Source organism: Erpetoichthys calabaricus, chromosome 3, assembly GCF_900747795.2.
Source record: "Erpetoichthys calabaricus chromosome 3, fErpCal1.3, whole genome shotgun sequence".
Lineage (NCBI taxonomy): Eukaryota > Metazoa > Chordata > Cladistia > Polypteriformes > Polypteridae > Erpetoichthys > Erpetoichthys calabaricus.
In genome coordinates this window covers 19,656,889-19,670,868 of record NC_041396.2, presented here as the reverse complement: position 1 = coordinate 19,670,868, position 13,980 = coordinate 19,656,889, and the positions used below count along the sequence as shown (strand labels likewise).

The 13,980-nt window shown below is 39.8% G+C and overlaps 1 protein-coding gene across 2 annotated transcripts in view; it reads left to right on the top strand.

The window, feature by feature from the left end:
• The window catches only part of LOC114647789 (NADH-cytochrome b5 reductase 3), a 71,235-nt gene that overhangs the window by 41,259 nt on the left and 15,996 nt on the right, over window positions 1–13,980 (top strand). For both annotated transcript variants that reach the window (XM_028796426.2, XM_028796427.2), the window contains exons 6-7: window positions 2,514–2,597; window positions 3,018–3,103. In XM_028796426.2, the coding sequence (XP_028652259.2) occupies window positions 2,514–2,597; window positions 3,018–3,103 (170 nt within the window). The remainder of the gene's footprint in view (window positions 1–2,513; window positions 2,598–3,017; window positions 3,104–13,980) is intronic.

Below are 13,980 nucleotides of genomic sequence, written 5' to 3'. Positions count from 1 at the left end.
CCAAACTAAAGTTAAAGCTTATACACTAAGGCCAACAAAAGTCAGAGTCACCAATGACCTCCTGATGTTCTGCTGATCAGGGCCCTCCATCACTCCTTATCCTTCTGGATCTCACAGCTGCATTTGATACAGTAGACCATAATATTCTCCTTCATTGTCTCCACTATATAATTGGACTTACTGGCACTTACACTCTCACAGATAGGTCTGAGTATGTGGCCCTGGGGGATGCTAAATCTCGTACCCACACTGTCACCTGTGGAGTCTCACAAGGATCAGTCCTTGGACCGAACCTTTTCTAAATCTATATGCTACCCCTGGGTCATATCATCAGCAGGCATGGAATTTCATTCCACTGTTATGCCGATGATGAGTAGCTCTATGTGAGACTGGATTCGATTTCTCTTACACCTCCATTAACAATTTCCTCTTGCCTGGATGAGATTAAGGCTTGGATGTCCAAGAACTTCCTCAAGCTGAACAGCACTGAAACTGAAGCTCTTTTAATTGGCACCCCCCATCAACTTCGTTCCTCTGTAAATTGTATTTCCTTTTTTGACCGTACCATTACCCTCTCCCCTTCTGTTACAAATTTGGGTGTCAAGTTAGATTTGTCATTTGATATACATGTCCATCATCTTTGAAACATAACCAAACTCCGTCCCTACCTCTCCCTCTGCGATGCTGAAAAGTTGGTTCTTGCCTTTGTCTCCTCCAGGCTTGGACTATTGTAATGAACTCCTCATCGGGGTATCCAACAAGAGCCTTCAAAAGCTCCAACAAATTCAAAATAGTGCTGCAAGGGATCCTGATGAGGGTGCGGAAATATGAACACATTTCACCAATCCTTTGGTCACTTCATTGGCTCCTTCTTCACCTCCATATTGAATACAAACTCTGTCTTCTTACTCATCAGTGTATTCATGGAAATACTCCACAATATTTTGAGGAACTCCTTATATTACAATCCACTACAAGAAACCTTCGTCTTGCAAATACCTACCACCTTCGCCCCCCTGTGAACAAACTTCATACAATGGGTGATTGAGCCTTTACAGTGGCTGCTCCACGGCTCTGGAATGCCCTACCAGAGAACCTAAGAACACAGCAGATTGACTTTTCTATTTAGGAAAGCTTATTAACAAGAATGCTATAATTATTGTTGTTTTATCTCTGTTTTTATCTTGCTTTGCCTTTGTGTAAACTTTTAATGTAGCACTTTGAGATTTACTACTATTGTAAAGTGCCCTATAAATAAAATGCATTATTATTATTATTATTATTATTATTATTAATATTATTAAAAGTGAATCTGGTTCAAAGTGAGTAGAGTTTCCTGGACTGAACACTTAATATCAGTATTCGTCTTGCTAAGAATTGCACTCTCTATTGCAAAGAGTGAATATATATATATATATATATATATATATATATATATATATATATATATATATATATATATATATATATATATATATATATAGCTTTCGTCTCTGCTACAGTCCACATGCTCCTCTGAGCCATGTTGACTTTTCATTGTTCTTTTCGGTTCCGGCTGCTTTTTTATATATAATCCACCAAGTCACCCAACCATGGCATACGCACGCACGCAAAGACAGAGCCCCGCCCGCCAACTCTAACCCTCCTCCCGCGTCATGGGATACACACGACCGCATCCACCCACGCAAACTGTTTTACACGCTGCATACAGCAATTCCCATCCGCGACAAACATGCTTCTTCTTAGATGGTTCTGCAGGAACGGGGAAAACCTTTGTCCACAAAAACCTGATTCATACCATACTAAGAGCATAGTGTTTTTGTTGGCTTGCCCACCTGCCCGCCCGCCTGACTGTTACCAGCATTCACCGCAATGTACTGGAGTGTAAAACTATCGCAGCTGCTCCCTCACAAACTGTCCTTATTCCCCGGATTTCCCTGTATAATTCACTAACCAGCCGACCATGGCACGAGACCATGGGATACGCTAAAACCAGCCGGAACCGAAAAGAACAATGAAAAGTCAATGTGGCTCAGAGGTGCATGTGGACTGTAGCAGAGACGAAAGCGACTGAGACGGTGTTTGGTGAGGTGTTGCATGCAGGCACATGAGCATGACGCGGGAGGAGGGTTAGAGTTGGTGGGCGGGGCTCTGTCGTGCGTATCCCGTTTTCAGTCATGGACAATTGTATGTTGCTCTCTCCAGAGTTCCATCTTTTCATTCACCTACAGTCATATCCTCAAACCCACCCCATTTGGACAACTGTGTCTTTCAGGGAGTGTTGACCCATCAGTACATAATTATGCAGCGTATGCTATGCCGCGGGTTGGCTAGTTCTAAAATAATTTTCACAATTATCATTTTTATTGTTAAGAACATTTGAATTAATGATGTTTTGTGTATTTATTGATATTTCACTGTTGCATTGTGTAGTTTCCTCCTTAGAGTCGTGTTTTCAAGCACATTTTGCAATGGTCACATTTTCTTCTTACTACGTGTCTTTGCTGTTTTAGGGGACTTTATCATGCAGTCTGACAAGAAGTTACCTGGTGAGAGAAGGTGTGTTAGATCGTTGGGCATGATCGCTGGTGGAACTGGTATGTAATATGTGCATGGATATTTCATACATATACTTACTGTATACACCTGGCTGCTAAACTCTGTTCATTCACTGTATTTTTATTCTTAAGCATTACTGTATAACACAAACTAAGGAGGATGAAGGGGTGATAGCATCATGGTCCATCTTGTAATCATTAGAAGCACCCTCACAAGTTCAGAAGTGGAAATTCGTGTTTGAGATTTTATCCACAATGACCAGTAACCACAGATTTTATATGAAGTTAGGGTTTTGTGGCCCATAAGCTCTTTCGTGCTGTGGTGTCCTACTGTAGCCACACTTCTGCTCTCCTATGTCACTGCATGTTCATGGATTTATTTTAATGCTTGGAGGTTGTTGCACAAAATTAAAGGAAGGAGCTGAATATGATACTTACCATATATGTTCTGTGTCTCAGGAATCACTCCGATGCTTCAGCTGATCCGTGCGATATTGAAAGACCCAGAAGACAAAACCCACTGTTCTCTACTATTTGCTAATCAGGTTAGTCAAAGAAAAGGATCTCTTTTAAAGTGTGAAAATGAGCACTGATCTGAAGTAAATATAAATATAAAACCGTAACCTCACACAAATGAGAGCCCACAATTCAATTGTCTGTCTGTTTAGCTGATCAATTAGGACATTAGAGCAATCAAGACAGGAACAGGCCATTCAGCCCAACAAAACTCACCAGTCCTGTCCACCTAACTCTTCTAAAAAAACATCAAGTTGAGTTTTGAAGGTCCCTAAAGTCTTACAATCTACCACACTACTTGGTCATTTATTCTAAGTGTTTATCGTTCTTCCTGATGTTTATGTGAAATTTTCCCTTAACAAATTTCCAACTGTGTCCCCGTGTTCTTGATGACCTCATTTTAAAGTCACCGTCTCGATCCACTGGACTAATTCACATCATCATTTTAAACACTTCAGTCAGGTCTCCTCTTAATCTTTTTTTGCTTAAACTGTAAAGGCTCAGCTCTTTTAATCTTTCCTCATAACTCATCTTCTGTAGTCCTGTAATCAGCCTAGTTGCTCTCCTCTGAACCTTTTCTAGTGCTGCTATGTCCTTTTTGTAGCCACAGCTGCACCCAGTACTCCAGATGAGGCCTCACCAGTGTGTTATAAAGCTTGAGCAGAACCTCCTGTGACTTGTACTCCACACATCAAGCTGCTATATAACCTGACATTCTGTTAGCCTTCTTAATGGCTTCTCAACACTGTCGGGAAGTCGATAGCTTAAGAGTCCACTACGACTCCTAAATCCTTCTCATAAGGTGTACTCTCGATTTTCTGACCTCCGATTGTGTATTCAAACCTAACATTTTTACTTCCTACATGTAATCCTTTACATTTACTGACATTAAACTTCATCTGCCACGAATCTGCCTGCTGTCCAAGTCCCTCTGTGATGATTCAACGAATTCCAAATTATCTGCCACTCCACCTATCTTGGTATCATCTGTACTTAACCAGCTTGTTCTTTATATTCCTATCTAAATCATTTATATTTATTAAAATGTAAATTTCCCTTTAGGATTAATAAAGTATCTATCTATCTATCTATTATATAGTGCCTTTCATATCTATCTATCTATCTATCTATTATATGGTGCCTTTCATATCTATCTATCTATCTATCTATCTATCTATCTATCTATCTATCTATCTATCTATCTATCTATCTATCTATCTATCAATCTATCTATCAATAACAACGTCTCCTAATTCTAATACGGTTCCTCTCCCATCAACCACTGCCTTCCCGTGTCTGAGCCAATTCTGCCCCCAGCTAAAAACATCACCCTGAACTGCCACTTGTTTTAGTTTGATGTCCAACCTTTCATGTGTTCATTAGTTATTCCAGTGATGCATGTAGGGGAAGTCAGCTTGATTATAGAATAAACAGATTTCCTCATTTGAAGAGGTTAGTCAACACAAAAGTAGCTGTCAAATTTTTTTATTTGTGTAGCAGAGATTTATTTTTTGACATTAATATTCACAGAAATTATACTTTTTTCAGTTGTTTTAAAAGTGATGTACAGTTGCCTTTGCACTTGAAATGCCTTTTAAGCTTTATTAAATTTAAAGTCATAAGAGGAGGTGTCTTTTCTTTCATTACCCCCATGTTCTTAAGATGAGTCCCACTAACCCTGAACAGTTAAAGTGTTTCTCAAACAAATGGATAGATAAAAAAGCTTCAACAAAGTACAAAAAAATGTTACGTACCCCTTGGTGAAATGCAGGCCACGTGTTCTGACAACATTTACTATGATTTTGTGATCATTTTGCTCATTTTAATTTTGGAGCTCTTCAAATGAACTAGGGGGCTCCACCCCCTGCTGGCTTCGCTCGCCCACCCCCTGGGTTTGGTTTACCGGATATACAATTTAAAGAGATTGTTATTTTCATGGGAATTGTTACATATGCATTATTTTCACTTTTACTGTAAAACTTTTGTAAAAACAATACTTGTCCTTTATTTCCAGACCCGTACGTGATTACATCTTTTTCTCGCAGGACATATAACGCTGCTCACATTGTGAAAGTGGGGCTGCTGAACGCACGCTAAGGAGAAGCCGTTGGATCAGCTGCTGGCTTTCTGCTGCTGCTGCTGGCGAGCGCCGTGTTTTGTTTGTCGCGCTTCGCGTCAATCATTTGAAAGACTGCACAGCAGCTATCCTTTTGCCACTTTGCGTCTCTGCTGCTCACATTGTGAAGGGGGTGCGGATGAACACATGCTAAGGAGAAGCAGTCAGATCATCTGCTAGCTTGCTGCTACTGCTGGCGAGCTGCATGTTCTGCTTGTCACTTGTCGTTGTTTTAAGAGCTGGGAGCATGTGAAGCGTGTCTGCCAAAAGCATTCCAACAACTGCTAGGTTAGATGTCCGTGAACTTGTTTTAAATGTTGTCTCACTGCCTTGTCTCGCGGGATGTCAAATTGTCTTGCGAGAAGATCACGTCTCGTCTCCTTAGTCTTCCTCCCAGGATTTTTTTTTATGATAGATAAGGAAATGTACATGCCAATTGTCTACACTACCCAATATAAGATATGATTTATAAATGATTAACTGATCTACAATGTTGTTTATAAAGAACTAAAAACAGCATTATTAAATTATTTAATAGCACCATTCATTTATATAACACATTTTCATAGAAAAAAGTAGCTAAAATTTTTTTTAAAAAGTAAAAGCAATAATTGCAATTTTTAAAAAAGTGTATCCTTGTTTTTTATGTTTCTGCTGCTGTATGCATCTGAATTTCCCTGTGGGATTAATAAAGTTTATCTAATCTAAGCAACAGAAATAAATAAAAACATCTATCCATCCAACCCACTATATCCTAACTACAAGGTCACAGGGGTCTGCTGGAGCCAATCCCAGCCAACACAGGGCACAAGGCAGGATACAAACCCCGGGCAGGGCGCCAGTCCACCGCAGGGCACACAACCACACACCAAGCACACACTTGGGACAATTTAGGATTGCCAATGCAGCTAACCTGCATGTCTTTGGACTGTGGGAGGAAACCGGAGCACCCGGAGGAAACCCACACAGACATGGGGAGAACATGCAAACTCCACGCAGGGAGAACCCGGGAAGCGAACCCAGGTCTTCTAACTGTGAGGCAGCAGCACTACCACGGCACCACCGTGCCACCCCTAAATAAAAACATAAAGTCATATTCTGTGCTTGGTATTTTACGTACCAAAAAAATAATAATAAAACGCCTCAGACATATCAAGTAACTGTGTGTGATGGTGTGTTTATACTATGACCACTAGAGGGTGCAAAAACTCCAATTATGTGATTATTTTATTCCAAATGGTATCATTCTTAAAGTTGCTTAATCCAATTGAAGTAATGTACTGGAATTTACTGCATTGGGTGCAAAGCAGGAATCAGCTGTGGGTTTCTTGTCAGACCACTGAAGGGCCCACCAACACACGTTTTTGAGGAAGTGAGAGAAAAATACAAACAGACATTGTGGAAAATGGAGAAGCTTCATCCTTGAAGCGGTAGCACTTAGTACTAAGACCTTAATTTATTTAGTTTAAGTACTCTCATTATTATTTTTATTACCCAACCATTCTTAAATTCTAAACAAGCTTTCTTGGTATCGAAGCTGTAAGATTAATTTTATGGGGTGTTAAGGAGTGATAAGTCTGGTAAAGGAACAATAGCGAGTACGTACGTAAACATATATAAACATATATACCCTTGACACATATTTTCAGTAAGTCACTGTGCACTGGAGAGATTCTGAAGGACTGGAAAATGGCAAATATTACCCCATTATATAAAAAGGGTGACAGAGCAGATCCAAGCAACTACAGGCCAGTAACCTTAACACGCATCACAGGAAAATTAATGGAAGGAATAATTGAGCAACACCTGGCAAGGACAGGAGTTATTAGGATCAGTCAGCGTGGGATCAGAAGAGGGAGGTCATGTTTTACTAACAGGCTGGAATTCTATGAGGAAGAAACAAAAGGATATGAGCAGAGTGGCACTTATGATGTTCTTTAACTCGAGTTTCAGAAAGCATTTGATGAGGTGCCGCATGAGAGGGTGGGCATCAAACTAAAAGAAGTGGCAGTTCAGGGTGTGGTGTGTAGTTGGGTGAAGAATTGGCTCAGATACAGGAAGCAGAGGGTGATGAGGGTGTGAGGAACCAAATCAGAACTGGGTGACATTAAGAGTGGTGACCAGCAGGGGGCAGTGCTGGGACTGCTGCTATCTACTCTACATATATAAAATCCTAAGCCTAAAAGTGCAACAATTTTGTGTAACGATTTTATGTGATGTTCTTTGTCACGCTTTAAATCCGGCTTTATTTTAAAACCCACATATATATGTTTGGTATCATTCTTTTCAGAATTTATTGAACTTTGTTAGATTTTCAAATTCTTATTCCGTTTTTAAATTATAAACTAAAATATCAAGAAAGTCGTGTTTTTTATTTTTGATCGAGTAAGCTTTCTTTCACAGGAACAAACTATTAAAGAAATATCTATTGATAACACCAATGTTTGTATTTAGGTGATTTAGTTAGCTGAAGGTCGGGTTACGATGACCCATTGCATACCACATTAGTTTTCACCTGATTTTTCCTGTTATTTAAATGAGTCATTTTTTAAAAAAAGTTTTTTTTTTATCTATAAGAATGTCCGTTAAAATGAATGGATTGTTTATTTAGTCTCCTATAAATACTCATCGAGAATAGTGGACCTCAGTTTAATCTCCTTAAGAGAGTAAATATTTTATTCTCATTTCATGATTTTGACTTCGTTAAATAATAATTAATTTTTCTTTTACATATTTATAGAATTTCATGATTTTGACTACAATAATTAATAATTTTTATTTAAAAGAATTTCATGATTTTGACTACAATAATTAATCATTTTTATTTTGTACATTTACAGATTTTACTAATATTCTGTCCGCAACTGGGGATTGGGCACCGAAGGTGCCAGGGGGCTTGGCCCCCCTAGTTTTTAATAAATACAAATGATTTAGATAAGAATATAAGAAATAAACTGGTTAAGTTTGCTGATGATACCAAGATAGGTGGATTAGCAGATAATTGGGAATCCGTTAAATCATCACCGAAGGACTTGGACAGCATGCAGGCTTGTGGCAGATGAAATTTAATGTCAGTAAATGTAAAGGATTACAAGTAGGAAGTAAAAATGTGAGGTTTAAATACACAATGGGCGGTCAAAAAATCGAGAGTACACCTTATAAGAAGGATTTAGGAGTCGTAGTGGATTCGACATGACCAACTGGCAGACAGTATTGAGAAGCCATTAAGAAGGCTAACCGAATGTCAGGTTATATAGCACCTTGATGCGTGGAGTACAAGTCACAGGAGGTTCTGCTGAAGCTTTATAACACACTGGGGAGGCCTCATCTGGAGTACTGGGTGCAGTTTTGGTCTCCAGACTACAAAAAGGACATAACAGCACAAGAAAAGGTCCACAGTCAGTCAGTCAGACTGACAGTCTATCTATTATATAGTGCCTTTCATATCTATCTATCTATCTACCTACCTACCTACCTACCTGAGAAGAGCGACTAGGCTGATTAGAGGGCTACAGAAGATGGGTTATAAGGAAAGATTAAAAGAGCTGAGCCTTTACATTTCAAGCAAAAGAAGATGAAGAAGAGACCTGACTGAAGTGTTTAAAAGTATGAAGGGAATTAGTGCAGTGGATCAAGACAGTTATTTTAAATTGAGTTCATCAAGAACACGGGGACACAGTTGGAAACTTGTTAAGTGTAAATTTCACACAAACATTAGGAAGTTTTTCTTTACACAAAGAACGATTGACATTTGGAATAAGCGACCAAGTAGTGTGGTAGACAGTAGGACTTTAGGGACTTTCAAAGCTCGACTTGATGTTTTTCTGGACGAAATAAGTGGACAGGACTAGCGAGCTTGGTTGGCCTGAATGACCTGTTCTCGTCTAGAGCGTTCTAACATTCTAATTTGAAGTAAAGGTAGAGGGGAATGAAATAAGAAAGACGTCAGCCATGTTGAGCTTTTAATGTGCTGGACAAAAATTGTGTAGTTAAGAGAAAGGACTGTTGTCTTGGCAATTAGTTAGGGATGAAAAGAAATAGGCTGAGGTGATCTGGGCATGTGAAGCCTAACCACAAGAAGAGATCATGTCCTGCCATTTTCTAACCCACTTAATCCAAGACGAGGGTTGCAGGGGTTGTTGGAGCTTGTCCCAGCTAGCATAGGGTGCAAGGCAGGAGCGTTCCCTGGACAGGCCGCCAGTCCATCACAGGGCAATAAGAAGAGGTTAAGCTGTAATAAAAGGTGTGGGCTTCATCAAACAGTCTTGACAGCAGTCACAAAATCCCTGGTTATGTCTGTAATCAAAGCAGAAGACCTCCTTGGTGTCCTTCAACAACTAGAACAATACCATTGTTGTAGATATTTCCGGAATCAAGTTTTTTTTAAACACAGACGAATACATAGTGTAATAGGAAATTGTGATTTATCTCATAATTTTTAAATAGACAACGTGCATAGCCTCCACGCTTTAAGAGAAGTACACAGGGTTTTCAGAGCTGATATGAAAGCTAAAATCTATGAGACATCAGTAACATTAACAAGTACAACATTAAGGTAGTGGCCCCTTAGCAAATTGCCCTGTCATCAAACTAATTATTTTTAGTCTGGGATTTTTAAAGTAGGTCCGTATCTTACTTACAGCAAGTGACTGCAGAGCAGGCTTTAATAACTTTAGTAACTATTGGCATTTTTATCTTCTACAAATACAGTTGTAACGTTTATTTGAATGCTAATGGGAAGCCATAATTATGCTAGTTATTGTTGTATTTCTACTTCTGTTATGTTTTCTGACCTTGTTTAAATCAGTCATGGAGAAGTAATGGAAACAGTTTGACCAGCCTGAAAATCAAGTTATTCTTGCTTGATGCAAATGAATGTGCTAGCTCCTCTGCATCTGGTATATGTTAATAAAAACACTCATTTTGAAGTATTTTTAAGCTGAACAAAGAAAGTCTTGTGTAGTGGACATGTGAACCATCCCAGGTAGCAATAAATAGATCCAAGGCAAAAAAGAAAGTATGGTTTTCCAGTCCAGTACAGAACATATACAAGCCCAACTTACAATCACAAATTAAATAAACACAAATGCCTTTAAGTTGTAGAAGCAAAGCAAGAGTACAGAAGGAAAGAAAAGCATGGCATATGCCAAAACTGCGCATAGGCAGTGCCCAAGCCAGGATCTAAACATGGCACACTGCAGCACCATTCACATTGATATGTCTTATCTCTCCCACCGCCAGAGTTATTTACAGTCTTGTCAGAGTATTTTCTATGAGGCAGTCTGCTGTGGTGGTGCCTTAGCAACTGGTAATGCCTTACTAGTTAGACAGATCTTACCATTATATAGAAACTAACTGTACCCCGTGGCTATGCCCACATAGTAATGAAACAGGACAAACTTTAAAAATCAATAGACGTTGCCACTATATCTGATTGTGTTCAGCTCTGACGGGAGAAAAGCACACGGCCCGTGATATCTCGGGCAATCCTCAGCTACCATCTAAAACACACGGAGCTCTGATCTGTCTCTCAAAAACGTCAAACGTTACCCCTTAACAATCTGTAGATGACAATGTCAGCTGAACAAACGGGTGTCGCTAGCTAAGCAGAAGCAAGGTGCACTCCAACACATGGTGAGACGTAGAGCGACTCGAACAGAGGCTGGCGAGTGAATAAGGAAGGCCCCGCCCCCTGCTGTCGGCCCACAGCCACTCTGTTGGATGTGCATAAATACATCGGTACCGCAAGCGAACTCTGGTACTTAGCGCAATGAGAGATCTTGCAAAATCAACCGGAAAGCTCAAGCAAATTATAGAAAACAACCCGATCTAAATCTGTTAAGTAACTCTCTCGTGAAAAGCAGACAGACATACAGACAGATCGCGCTTGGACCACGAAATTTTTAAAACCATAGCAAGCACCTAGATGATGATGTCTGCTGAACAAACAGGTATCGCTAGCTAAGCAGAAGCAAGGTGCACTCCAACACATGGCGAGACATAGAGCAACTTGAACAGAGGCTGGCGAGTGAATGAGGAAGGCCCCGCCCCCCTGCTCTCGGCCCACAGCCACTCTCTCGGATTTGCATAAATACATCGGTACCACAAGCGAACTCTAGGACTTAGCGCAAAGGGAGAAGTCGCAAAATCAACCGGAAAGTTCAAGCAAATTATAGAAAACAACCAGATCTAAATCCGTCAAGTAATTCTCTCGTGAAAAGCGGACAGACATACAGACAGAACACGCTTGGCCGACGAAATTTTTAAAACCTTAGGGAGCACCTAGATGATAATGTCTGCTGAACAAACAGGTATCGCTAGCTAAGCGGAGGCAAGGTGCACTCCAACACGTGGCGAGACGTACACTAACTTGAACAGACGCTGGCGAGTGAATGAGGAAGGCCCCGCCCCCCTGCTCTAAGCCCACAGCCACTCATTCGGATTTGCATAAATACATCGGTACCGCAAGCGAACTCTGGTACTTAGCGCAATGAGAGAAGTCGCAAAATCAACCGGAAAGTTCAAGCAAACTATAGAAAACAACCCGATCTAAATCCGTTAAGTAATTCTGTCATGAAAAGCAGACAGACAGAATGTGCTTGGACCACGAAATTTTTAAAACCTTAGCGAGCACCTATGGGCCAAGGGTAACCTACATTCCAAATTTCAAGTCCCAAATCCTCATGGTTTGGGAGATTTCATGATCCTCACCGGTGGCACAGTGGTAGCGCTGCTGCTTTGCAGTAAGGAGATTGTGGGTTCGCTTCCCGGGTCCTCCATGTGTGGAGAGTGCTTTGAGTAGTGAGAAAAGCGCTATATAAATGTAAAGAATTATTATTATTATGACGAGTGACTCAGTGGTATTTGGCTTTTATATATATATATATATAGATTCATGTTTATGTATGCGTATATTTTAAACAGCTAAAAGGAGTATGTTTTTCACACTGGATACCATTTCAGAGGATCCTGTGAGACACTCTTGCTATGAAGTCTGTGGGTTTGGAATGGGCGTACTAGTCAGGAAGAAATAGTTGAAGTTCTCCTCTTAACATTACATATGGAGGCATTGTTACATTGGTAAAGAGAATGAGTTAGGTATCGTACACCTTGTTTAACACACAAATACAGGAGAGAAGTGGTAGCTTAATATTTGGGTTATAGAGGTAATTGAACTTATGCATGTACACCATCAAGAAAATGCTCTGTTTGATATTGTAGCGGGGCTACATAATAATAGTATGTTGTATGTTTGTGCTGAGTGCGCTTTGTTTTCATCGTCCCGTTTACTGTCCGTTATGTGTGCATCAATAAATGTTGTCCCCATAAGTCCAGAGGGGACGGATGATGGAGAGAGACCGCAGCCCCGAGATGGAAAGCACCTGTTAATTCACCAGATACATCCAGGACATTTCTATATTTAAAAAAGAGGAGCGAAGGCGAGGAGAGAGAAAGAAAGGAGACAAATCGAGAGCGAAAAGAAGACAATATAACCATCCATTTATCAAACTCATCACTGCCGATCATTGCATTATTCCACTGCCTGCTTTTTCAACTACTGATCCTACATCACGACAGCCAGAGCCAAGAAACCCCGGGGTTCGAATTCATTCCAACCATTGCCAGGACTTTTACGGTGAGGTCGTTTTGTTGTCAGGAGGAATTTCAATATCACTACAGCCAGTTTCAATACTGCTGGATTTTATTTTGGACACCTTTTTCACCACATTTTCAATTGCTGTGTTTATCCAATCCATGTTTGTATTTGTGTTACGTGCTTTTTTTTATTATTTAGGGACAAAGGAGGGTCAATGTAAAATATTTGTATATTCGTGTCTCATATAATAATTAGTCACTGGTGTTTTTGGGATAGTGGTGTTTTGCGAGCACATATATATATATATATTATTGAATATTTGTCTGTCTTTTCATTTTCCAGTATATCAGTGTTTGATTTTATCTATCTATTTACTGTTTTCTGATTATTTCATCATGTTGAGGGGAAATAATAAGACACCTTGTAAGGAGTATGGCTTGTTATTAGAGTAAGAAACCTCAGGTAATCCAAGGAATAAGTGTTGGTAGTGTAGTGACCGGTCTGGGTAAGGGGTCGGCCGTTACAATATAAATCATGCAACACTGCTTGCCAGCACTTTAGTGTCTGTAAATGTGTTTCTGACTTCTTTAGGTTTTGAACAGAGTAGTCTAGGTGAGGGATTGTCAAATCCATTAAAACAGTTGCTACATGGCATTTTTTTCTGTTAACTGGTTAATCATTACTTAAGGCCACTGGTGAAATTGAAGGAAAAGTACACTCAAGACTGAAAACAGGGAATCCTTTTTTACCCTTCAGCTTTAGGAAATCTGAAACAAACTGCTAAGATACACAATACAACGTATTTTTATATTGTCCAGAGTGCTATTCACTCCTAGGAAGTGCTATTAGATTAACTACTAAATGCAGGGATTAGTACGTATAAAAGTACAGATTTGCTAAAACACACAGAAAACAGCCTGGATACTGATTAACATAAATAGGAACCAACAATACCTGTACATTAATTAATTATTGAACTATGCCAGTTGACAACAAAGGGGATGAAAATTGTAAAAGAGAAAGTCAAAGACAAAGTCGGACACAGTCAAAGTCCTGGAGATCTCGACCAATTAGTCGCCTAACCCCTCCTGGGTATTCTAAAGTCTGTGCTGGCCGTCTAATCTGATAGAAACAATTCTTTCCATTAAATGATTCTAATGCTCCTTTATCTGAGATGTTTTTCCTTAGGCAGG